General features: G+C 39.5%; 1 protein-coding gene across 1 annotated transcript in view; it reads right to left on the reverse strand.

Annotated features, from left to right (window-relative positions):
- Positions 1-12,595, reverse strand: part of ULK4 (unc-51 like kinase 4) — a 728,320-nt gene that overhangs the window by 634,641 nt on the left and 81,084 nt on the right. The window contains exon 17 of the mRNA XM_011950984.1: positions 9,725-9,803. Within this exon, the coding sequence (XP_011806374.1) occupies positions 9,725-9,803 (79 nt within the window). The remainder of the gene's footprint in view (positions 1-9,724; positions 9,804-12,595) is intronic.

Raw genomic sequence — 12,595 nt, forward strand, 5'->3', positions numbered from 1 at the left:
TTAGTGAATTCACAATCTGTTACACAGCATGATGAACTTAGTGAATTCACAATCTGTTACACAGCATGATGAACTTAGTGAATTCACAATCTGTTGAGGCCACGTGTGATGACTCATGCCTGTAATCCCAACACTTTGGGAGGCTGAGGTGAATGGATCACTTAAGCCCAGGAGTTTAAGACCAGCCTGGCACATAACAGTAAGCATTCAATAAAGGTTGGCTAAAATTATTTTTAAAAATTCAAAAAAGACCAGCCTGGTCAACATAGGGAGACTACATTTCTACAAAAAATAAAAAATATAAAAATAGCTGGCCATAGTGACACGCACCTTTAGTACTAGCTACTTAGGAGGCTGAGGTGGGAAGATGGCTTAAGCCCAAGGTAGTGAGCTATGATTGTGCCACTGTAGTCCAGCCTCAACAACACAATGAAAGTCCATCTCAAAAATAAAAATAGTAATAATCTGTTGAAAATAAAGAGAAAATGCAATGGCAATTAATGACAATTAATACAATGATTAACATTTCCTGAACTAAAATTGTATGTTTTATTTTAGAAAAATGTTAAAACAGCCGTTATAATCTCCATAAGTTTTAATATTATGTTCTTATTGCATACATCACATGAGAGCGAAAGTGGCACTGCAAAGGAAAAGATGTACCTTTACGATGGAGCTCTCTGGCAGCACTACTTTAATCAAATGATCAAAGTAGGCGCAACTAATAAAACCTGACACTGCATGCTTCCTGATGAGTTGGAATATGAAGTACTCAATATCACCTATTATGTTCTTACCAAAAAAATGGCTTAACCTGAATCTAATGAAGCTTCCAGACCTAACCTACAGTTTATAGGAAATGTGTGAACTAGAGGAATAAGTTAGCAATATCAAGAAAAAGCAAGCAGACAAATCTGGAATGTGGAACATTCTACAGGACAAACATCCTGGACTCTCCAAGAATCAATGTAATGTGGCAAGAAAAAATAGAGGAACCATTCTAGAAAAAACATTAGGAAAGAGACTCCAACAGTGAATTATAGAGAGCACCAAAAGTTGTTTCTTCTAAAGATGCAAAGGTGATTTATTTTTAGGAATTCCATTAATATAATCCACCTATTAATGGAGATAGGAATAAAAAGTATATATGCATATCTTCTGATGCCATACTAAACTCAGTAACCATTAACATTAAAAATAGAGAGGAAACTGGTAAATACTTACGTAACATGATTTTATGCCAACATCAAGTATTAATGAGAATACAGAGCACTGACCATACTTTCATTAGTCAAAACATTTTAACTTATACAACTTTTTTGGAAAACAGTTTAGATTACCCCCTAAAGTTGAACACGCACATATCCTGTAACCCACCAATTCTATTCCTATGCATACCCAACAGAGAGCTTGCACAAGTGCATCAGAATGTGTGTGCAAGGCTTATAATAGCCAAATACAGAAAACAATCCAAATGCCCATCACCAGTGATGTAGTATACTCACGTAATAAAAATGAACTACAGGTACATGCAACAAGGATGAATTCCACAAACATAATATGAAATAAAAGAAGCCAGATACCAAAATATACGTATCATATGACTCAATTTAAACAAAATTCAAAAGCCGGCAAAATCATCACAGAATTGGAAGTTACGGTAACTTCCTTTGGTGCATAGGAAGAGAAGAGTGATCGGGAGAGGGCACAAGAGGGTCCCCAGGTATGCTGGCAATATTCTACCCAATGTTCTGTGTCTTGACCCAGTGGCAGTTTCTTAGGTTTTCACACTTGGCAATAATTCATTAAGCAGTACATATATGTTTTGTACATATTTCTAACACTTCAATAAAAAAGAATTATAATTTTCAAACCAGAAAGTACCAAGTAATCTCTAAATATTTAAAAAAAAAAATTGAAAACATAAATAACTATATATCATATTGGTGCAAAAGTACAAAGTGAAGAATTATTTAAATTGATTTTAAAAGTCAGAATTTTGACTGTACGTATCATCCAGTGGGTTATATTCCAAGAGGAAAAAAGTACTTTAAATGCACTTTATAGTTGTGTTGTTAGTAACAATACTTGTACTACTATTTTTAAACTATTCTAAACTCTAAGCTAAAAAATAATAATAATTATGTTAATGTTATTAATGACCAAGATTTTTCTTTTCTTTTTTTTTTTTTTTTTTTGAGAGAGTCTTCCTCTGTTGCCTAGGCTGGAGTGCAGTGGTCCAGTCACAGCAGCCTCCACCTCCTGGGTTCAAGCAATTCTCATGCCCCAGCCTCCCAAGTAGCCAGGATTATAGGCGTGCATCACCATGCTCAGCTAATTTTTGTAGTTTTAGTAGAGATGGGGTTTTCCCATGTCGGCCAGGCTGGTCTCAAACTCCTGAACTCAAGGGATCTACCTGCCTCGGCTCCCAAAGTGCTGGTATTACAGGCATGAGCCACTGCATCCAGCCAGGATTTTTAGCTTATGAGAAGAAAAATAAAAATTGTAAATCAAGAGGTAAAAACGAATTTGAAATCTGAATTGGGGCCAGGCACGGTGGCTCACCGCTGTAATCCCAGCACTTTCGGAGGCCAAGGCGAGTGGATCACCTGAGGTCAGGAGTTTGAGACCAGCCTGGCCAACATGGTGAAACCCTGTCTCTACTAAAAATACAAAATTAGTAGGTCAAGGCGAGTGGATCACCTGAGGTCAGGAGTTTGAGACCAGCCTGGCCAACATGGTGAAACCCTGTCTCTACTAAAAATACAAAATTAGTAGGACATGATGGTGCATGCCTGTAATCCCAGCTACTCGGGAGGCTGAGGCAGGAGAATCACTTGAACCCAGGAGGCAGAGGCTGCGGTGAGCCGAGATCACGCCATCGCACTCCAGCCTGGGCAACAAGAGCAAAACTCCATCTCAATAAAAAAAAAATCTGAATTGGAAAGCTATGAATAAACTGAGAATTTTTCTCTTTTTAAGAAACAATAGTACCTAGATCTGACCTCTGAAAAGCTCCATGAGAGGAAAAAAAAAAAATCCTAGGGAACCCAGACTACATTCTCTAACTACATCTTCTAACAAAAAGTAAACAAGATTCCTTATAGAAGTGGTTTCAAAACTAGGGGATGACAATTCCCAAAACAAGCCTGTGAAAGCTCACTGCCGAGAAGCCAGCAAGCTATCAGAGACAGGAGTAGGTTCGTGTCAAAGGGAGAAAGGAGCAAACTTGAAAGAACTCCCACTGGATGGAGATGAAACAACGTAAGCATTGAAAAGACTAACAACTGCAAAGGACTAGATGATATACATACACATACATACATCTGTAAGTTCTTAAGAATATAAAATCAATCTCACTGCACACTTAAGAAGATTTCTAAGGTTTCAACTCTTTATTCTGAAAACTGACCTATGAAGAGGAACAATCAAGCATTTATCTTGCCTTGCAAAACAAACCCTATTTTAGGATAACCAAATAGTTGATCAGGGAAAGATCTTCTATAAGAAGACTTCCAACTACAAACAGAAAGGAAATTACAGAATAAGAAAATTATCATTTTGCAACTCTAAAGGATGACTACATGTAGACAATAATCGATTGATGTTAAAACTATGAAATAGGCCAGGCGCGGTGGCTCAAGCCTGTAATCCCAGCACTTTGGGAGGCCGAGACGGGCGGATCACGAGGTCAGGAGATCGAGACCATCCTGGCTAACGGTGAAACCCCGTCTCTACTAAAAAATACAAAAAACTAGCCGGACACGGTGGCGGGTGCCTGTAGTCCCAGCTACTCAGGAGGCTGAGGCAGGAGAATGGCGTAAACCCAGGAGGCGGAGCTTGCAGTGAGCCGAGATCAAGCCACTACACTCCAGCCTGGGCGACAGAGCGAGACTCCGTCTCAAAAAAAAAAAAAAAAAAACTATGAAATAAAAGAGTGATGAGTTCCTGACTCACAGATGAGGGCATGAAGAAAACAAAGAGTGATGGGAATGTTTATAATAAGGCTGGCAACATCTGACTCTCGTGATCAACTGCAACCCCTCTAATAGAGGCATTTAATGTTTAGTTGTCTCACTTTCTATGAAGCAATAGGAAAAATACAGCACCAACTATGACAAATTCCTATTTCCCCAAGCCATCCCCCCAAAAAAAGTACTGAATCAAGGGTCCACATCTAAGCAGCCATGTGCAAGAAAGGAAAGGCAGTTGATAAAGGACTATGTTAAATAATACCAAAGGGGTGCAATAAAGCTTCTGGTATTCCAATTTGGGCCAAGACAAGGGGCAATTTTTCTGTAACAAATAAATGACACTAAAAAATAAGAGACCAGGAATTAAGAGACTTAAGGGTCACATTATCTAAATGCAACCCTGGCTCAAAGAAAAATTACAAAATGACATGTATGAAACCACCAAGAAAATGTGAACACTAATTGGGTATTAGATGATATTCAGAGACTAATGTTGAATGTACTGGGTGTGATAATGAAATCACGGTTATATATTTTTCTAATCTTTTTCTGCTAGAAAAATATATTTACTAGTAAAATGATACTATCTTATTTAAAACACTCCAGCAAGAGAGAGAGAGGGAGAGAAAAAGGAAAGGGGGAATGAGAGCAGGAAACAAAATGAAACAAGATTAGCCAGTGTTGATTGCTGGAAGGGAAAGATGCTACCTCATTATTCTAGTCTCTCTACTTCTATATATGTTGAAATTTTCCATAATAAAAAAAATTTTGAGACAGGGTCTTGCTCTGTTGCCCAGGCTGGATGGAGTGCAATAGCATGATAATAGCCCATTGCAGCCTCAACCTCCCAGGGTCATGTCTCAGCCCCGAGTAGCTGGGATCACAGATGCGCACCACCACGCCAAACTGTTTTTATTTTTTCTAGAGACAAGATGTCATTATGTTGGCCAGGCTGGTCTCAAACTCCTAGGCTCAAGTTATCCTCCTACCTCAGCCTCCCAAAGTACTGAGATTATAGCCGTGAGTCACCATGCCCAGCTGATAATAAAGAAATTTAATGAATGGGTTAACCTAAAACGTCTATTAATATTCCTTTTGACCAGGAGTGGTGGCTCACGCCCATAATCCCAGCACTTTGGGACGCTGAGGCAGGTGGATTACTTTAGATCAAGAGTTCGAGACCAGCCTGGCCAACATGGTGAAATCCCGTCTCTACTAAAATACAAAATAAATTAGCTGGGCGTGGTGGTGCATGCCTGTAATCCCAGCTACTCGGGAGGCTGAGGCAGGAGAATCGCTTGAACCTCGGTGACAGAGGTTACGGTGAGCCAAGATCGCGTCACTGAACTCCAGCCTGGGCAACAGAGTGACATTTGGTCACAAAAAAAAAATTCCTTCCAGTTCTAGAATTTGATGGGTCTATATTAAATTTCCTAAAATATATCCACTGCATGCTTCAGACTAAATATGTTGGCTTAATATCAGAGATACTTTTTAAAATTATTACACATAGAAACCACAATGATTACAGAGTGGTAAATGTGTTATCTAGGAAAATAAGCTTCAGATGGTTATATTTTTCTGTGAAAAAGATACAGATGTCAATAAACGCTTCTAAATGCATAAAGGAGATCATGACCAGTTATTTTCTGTAGCTGTTGATGAGAGAATAAGATGAAAGAGATTTAAATTATATTACAGGGATAGTAAAATAGATTTTCGCTCCATTTTCTCTGTCTCTTTGTAACAAATTATACCATCATACTCTTCTGACATTCTTTTAATCATTCATTAAACTCTTCAGCATTGAATGAGGGCCTAAAATACACATTACTTTGCTGGCTCGGCACTGTGGGGTACAAAGGTGAGCAACAAAATGAGGTTCTACGCCTTTAAAATGCTTATATGGGCCAGGTGCAGTGGCTCATGCCTGTAATCCCAGCACTTTGGGAAGCCAAGGCAAGTGGATCACTTGAGGCCAGGAGTTTAAGACCAGCCTGGCCAACATGATGAAACCATGCTTCTACTAAAAATACAAAAATTAGCGGAGTGGGCCGGGCACGGTGGCTCACGCCTGTAATCCCAGCATTTTGGGAGGCTGAGGCTGGTGGATCACGAGGTAAGGAGATCGAGACCATCCTGGCTGACACAGTGAAACCCTGTCTCTACTAAAAATACAAAAAAATTAGCTGAGTATGGTGGCTGGTGCCTGCAGTCCCAGCTACTCTGGAGGCTGAGGCAGGAGAATGGCGTGAACTCGGGAGGCGGAGCTTGCAGTGAGCCGAGATTGCACCACTGCACTCCAGCCTGGGCAACAGAGCAAGACTCCGTCTCAAAAAAAAAAAAATTAGCAGAGCGTGGTGGCATGAACCTGTGGTCCCAGCTACTCGTGAGGCAGAGGCTGAGAATCTCTTGAGCCCGGGAGGCAGAGGTTGCAGTGAGCCGAGATCACACGACTACACTACAGCCTGAGCAACAAAGCGAGACTCTTGTCTCAAAAAATAAATAAATAAATAAAATAAAATAAAATAAAAAATAAAATAAAATGCTAATAGGATCTGCAACCACAATTTTTCTTGTTCACTGAGAGTAAACCTAATAGAGAATTCAGGATTCATCTCACACTTGAAATTTTATTACTGATTACTGAAGAATTATCTACAAGTACCCAATTGTGAGTTTTACAGAAACCTGGTCTCAAGAGTTATGAACCAAAGATTCACTCCACAGGGTTCCCAGATCCCCTAAAATCATGTGCTAAGCGTTGACTGTATTTTTCTGGAGAGACTATAATGGTTTTCATTCATCTTACTCATCTCAAATGGTAAATAATCACCAGTGGAATGGAGCCACACATCCTGTAGCAGAAACTTAAAAAAAACAACAACAACAAGAAAAAGATGAAACATGGTACCATGTACCTGCTCAGTTTCCACAGATTCTGCTTCTGGAAACTGAAACATAAATTCTTCAAACTTGCACAACTTTTTTCCTAGTGCTTGAATGACCTCTAGTGGCTACTTAAATTATCACAGCCAATTGCTCACAGCAGGAATTAGGTTGGTGCAAAAGTCATTACAGTTTTTGCCATTAAAAGTAATGAAATAAAGAACTAAAAAGTGTTGAGAAATAACAAAATTAAGACGGCATCACAAAGGAGCACCTCATTAAATTTCAAGTTATTATACAAACTCTCTATTATCCAACCAAATGTAGTTCACAATACAGTGTGTGTAATTCAAAACAGTTCACCAGATAGTTCAGTACACGCCATTTTTTTAAATGAAATAAGTATGATTTTCTCTAAGTTCTTGCATTTCAAACTAATAAAGCATCAGCAAACACCCATGAAGAGAACAGTACTGGAATAAAAGATACAAGAACCTCGGGAATTAACACCCACCCTTTCCTCTCAGTTGAGGCAGCACCAGGAATACAACGTCAACAAAGTACAACAACTGGAGTAGGACTTTGAGAATACAAACTGGCCACAGAACTCAACCCTAGTGAGGACAGGTAACAAATATGGTTCAGGAACTGCTGGGCCAAACTCTCCAAGTGGGAGTGCAGCAGCAGCGACAGCAAGTACCAGCAGAATGAGGGCATCACGTCACCCAGGGTGACCAGCAGGTCCCGGGTTACCTCACATGCCCTCTGCCCAGTCCCTTGAGAATTCCTGCAGCAGCAAAACACACCATCTTCCAGGCACTGCTCCAGGGATTTCCAAGAATACTGATAGAGGTTTATTCATTTATTTTGAAATATTTGTCAGTATCTATATATACACAAGGCACTGTCTAGGCACTGGGGTGGAGTGTTGAACAAGACAGTTCAAAACCCCTTTTCCAATGGAGTTTGTCGTGGAAAGAGAAATAAATACATAAAATGCCAGGTGGTGATATACAGTGTGAAAAAGATAAAGTAGAACAATGGGGTTTGGAAATTACAGGGTGGCCATACTATTCTTTTCTATAAGTTGGTCATCTCAATTCAGACTAGCTTTTCTTCAAGCACTCAATAGCCATAGTGGCTGGTGGCTACTACACTGGATAGTTCAACAAATCTGAAACTATCATCCATGCCTTTTTAGTTCATAATCTTTATCCTCTTTCTTTATGAATCCTAAGAGAATTCATCCAACTGATCTTCAAATTCACTAACTCAGCTTCCTAAAGTATCCATCCTACTTTTTTTTTTTTTTTTTTTTTTGAGACGGAGTCTCGCTCTGCCCCCAGGCTGGAGTGCAGTGGCGCGATCTCGGCTCACTGCAAGCTCCGCCTCCCGGGTTCACGCCATTCTCCTGCCTCAGTTCCCGAGTAGCTGGGACTACAGGTGCCTGCCACTATGCCCAGCTAATTTTTTTGTATTTTTAGTAGAGATGGGGTTTCACTGTGTTAGCCAGGATGGTCTCGATCTCCTGACCTCGTGATCCGCCCACCTCGGCCTCCCAAAGTGCTGGGATTACAGGCGTGAGCCACCGGGCCCGGCCCCATCCTACTTATTACCCCAACTACTGAATAATTTAATTCAACAGTCATATTTTACATATTCAGAAGCTCTTTCTTCACAGCTCCTGAGCAACAAATGCCTGCTCTGATGATGCAGGGATATCCTCTAAAATACTGGGACTTTGCCTTGGACTTTAAATTCTCTCCCTTCTCCTACAGCTACTACATCTCATTGGAGATCTTTTGCTCTGAGCCATCAGAAGGAACTCCCATTTTTGAGATCCTAAGCCTTCTCATCTTCCTGGTGATACTCCCCTATATGCTCAATCTTTTAGATAAAAATCTACTCGACACATCTCTGAGAACCAAGCTGGGTACCATCGGTAATTATATAGGTCACAATTCATTTATTTTAGTCCCCCTACCCACCACAAAAAAAAGGAAAAATTTAGACTTAGTAGCATTTTACTAGTAGCTCAGAGATCCAACAGTTTGCAGGAAATAGAGATGGAATTATAAGCAAGGGAAATACAGTGAAATTAAATTAATCTCCACCCAGACACTATAAGGTCAGCTGGGAAACTATCCCAGCAATTGGCTACTGCACAGAGAGGAAATTTTTCAGTTCCTCTTAAGGCTCCAAATACCAGTTGGCTACTACAGTGGACAAGACAAACATACAAATTTTTCCAATTCCTCTCAAAGCCCCAAATACCACAAAACCAGCTTCAACTCTACAAAATCCCCTCTCCCTACCCCTTTACTTCCTTCAGGAACTCTTGCTGTTGCCCCTAAAAGCCTTGGTTCTTTTCACCTATGCTGACTTGAGCCTCTTCCCAGATCAAGGGATAAAAACCCATTACCGATTAAGTGTAACATACATTAACAGAATAGGTAGAAAGTAATCTTTCATACGAAAACACTAAATTCAAGGTGAAAAACCAGAAGAATTTGAATTTTGAATTGTAAGCTATGCTTTAACTAGGAAATACATTAGTCTATTGGACAGACTACAAGAAAACTAGAAATGAAAAAAGCCTTATTCAAAAACAAATGAAAGAATGATGAGCAGAGTTCACAAGTCTTGTTAACTCTGCTGTGCTATTTTAATGATGGACTATGTTGTAAATGTGCTGCTACGTTTAAGCCTAAAGGTCTGTTGAGGTAACAGTTTTAGAACGATTGCCACAATCCCACAGAGAAAAATCAAGTGAAGGTCAGTGAAAGCTGCATGTTCTAAATTACAGAATCAAGAACAGTATTTCTTGTCATTCATCACATGTAAGTAATAAAAGACATTACCTCAACAACAGGTGTATGTTCCTGGAGCTCAGTTGCGTGCGAAGCCAGTAAACCAATCACCCGAGCAACCTTGGCCCGTCTGTAAATGGAGAGAAAACAGGCTCTGAAGAGTTGGGGACCAAGGAAACTAATCCCAGCTAGTTACATTATGCAATGATGAGCATCAGATATAAGACTATAAATTAAAAATTGAATGTGACAGGTCAGGCCCACACTCGCATGTGTACACAGCCCAGAGAAACATATACATAGGGAGACACGAACTGTAATGTCCGCTGCAATACTGCAATAGCGACAAAATTTAAACAAGTTGTGGTTTAATAGCAAAAGGAAAAATAAAATTTTTAAAAATCTTTAACCAGAGAAAAGAGCAAAACAGTAATCCTTTTATTGCTGAGTACAGAGGCATTTGGCTAAAGGTCTCTTTTCTACTTGTTAGTAGATCAGTGAGTTTCTACGCAAGTAGTAAATAATATCTGAACAGTAACATATCTGTATATATTCAGTGTAACAGAAATTTTTACAATCAAAAGTTTTTAAAATATTGTACTATTTGCATAAACACAAGTTTTAATGAGGTGTTCTTTTAGTACCCAGCAGAAAACTGAAGTTGATAAATTACTATTAATAAATCACATTCGGTGTGATTTGAAAAGACATTTAATGCAGAAAAATTAGTTTTGATTAGTTTTTTTCTAATTGAAACAAATGAGTTGATGAGAACTGCACTCTTATTTAGTGATGTCGGCATGTTGTCTGGGATAATCAGTATGTACCTTAGTCAGCTTTTATTTTTTACTGTCTTAAAATAAACCTATGTGGTACCCATGGAGGAAAACAAATCAGACTCAGAGAAGTACTACAGGGAAAATGTCTGCGTTATCATAACTCTAACATACAGAAATGATTCTTATAAATTTCAACACTTCTTAAATTGACCATTAAAATATCTTAACATATACAAATTAAAGAAGTCCTGGGCAATTGTAGAATTAGCATCCCACCTCTGAATAAAAAGATTATACTTTAGAAGTAGTCATTTTGAAAAATATCTGTAGGACAACTGGAAAAGCCATCTTCCCACCTCAACCCCCTAAGAAGCTGGGACTGTAGGCGTGCACCACCACACCCAGCTAAATTTTTTTACTTTTTGTAGAGATGGGGTCTTGCTATGATGCCAGGCTGGCCTTGAACTCCTGAAAAACAATCCTCCCATCTCAGCCTCCCAAAGTTCTAGGATTACAGGCTTGAGCTACTGCATCTGTCTATCTCTTTTCAAAGACAAGCTCAAAATACTTATGAAACACTTAATCATTTTTCAATTTATAAAAGTAAATATTGGCTACCAGATTTATTCAACTAAAATAAAAATGTATCAACATGCCAATTATTTTCCCTAATACGACCAAAAACAATTCCTATTAGAACAAGAGAAAACACACTACCTAAAAATCCAATACTTTTAAAATAGAAACTTTAAATCGCTTATGAATAGTCACTTTTTACCAAAATCCTAAATACAAGTATCACATACCCTATATACAACACCCTCACAGTACAGGTTCCTTCTCAAAATTCAGGTTTTCTCAGTTCACCACTCCAGGTGCCCCCAGTGACTTGACACTGTACCTCAGAACCAACCCATCTCCATGACAGCATCTAAGGCAGCACTGTCTAACAAACCTTCGTGCCCTGACAGAAGTGTCCCACATCTGCACTGCTCAATACAGTATCCACTAGACATATGACTATCAAGCACATAAAATATGACACATGCAAGTAAGGAACAAAACATTTAATTTTTTTTTTTTTTTTTTTTGAGACAGGTTCTCACTCTGTCACCCAAGCTAGAGTGCAATGGCACAACCTCCGCTCACTGCAATGCCTCCCAGGCTCAAGCAATCCTCCCAACTCAGCCTCCCAAGGAGCAGGGACTATAGGTGTGCGACGCCACCCCTGCTAATTTTTGTATTTTTAGTAGAAGCAGGGTTTCGCTATGTTGTCCAGGCTGGTCTTGAACTCCTGAGCTCAAGTGATCTGCCCACCACAGCCTCCCAAAGTGCTGGGATTACAGGCGTAAGCTATTGAATCTGGCCTTAATTTTTAATGTAAAAATTACCCCCACAGTTGAGGGTGAGGGAGACAGTACCCTGGAGTCATTACTCATCTTTCACATGCCTGGTCCTGGTTACCTCATAAGTAGGAGCAATAACAATACGTACCTCATGTTGTTCTAAGTATCAAAGGAGATAATCCATGTGCAGAAAGTACCATTGTGTCTGACAATATGTGCTGAATGAGTAAGCTACTATCAATTTTTAATTTAAATAACCCGCATGAAGTTAATGGCTACCACATTAGAGCAAAACTAAACTTCTGTAGTTACTTATTCATTCATTTACTTGTTTATTATCTGTCTCCCCGACCAGCCCAGGAGATCCATGAAGGCAGGGCTGTACCCCCATCGCCACTGTAACACCGAGACAGTCTGTTGAATAAATATATCAACATGAAAAGCAAAATAACTAAACACATTAGTAGGAAAAAAGTGCATAAAAGTATGGCTGTACAAGGCAAACAGGATTTCAAATGTAAATCTCAGTAGAATTCAAGGCTAAACTCATGAGAAAAATATTTCCTTTAAACTGAAAACTATCGCCAGGCACGGTGGCTCAGGCCTGTAATCCCAGCACTTTGGGAGGCTGAGGCGGGCAGATCACTTGAGGTCAGGAGTTCGAGACCAGTCTGATCAACATGGAGAAACCCCGTCTCTACTAAAAATACAAAATTAGCCAGGCATGGTGATGCATGCCTATAATCCCAGCTACTCGGGAGGCTGAGGCAGGAGAATCGCTTGAACCTGGGAGGCAG

This window comes from Colobus angolensis, unplaced genomic scaffold, assembly GCF_000951035.1.
Source record: "Colobus angolensis palliatus isolate OR3802 unplaced genomic scaffold, Cang.pa_1.0 Scaffold311, whole genome shotgun sequence".
NCBI lineage: Eukaryota > Metazoa > Chordata > Mammalia > Primates > Cercopithecidae > Colobus > Colobus angolensis.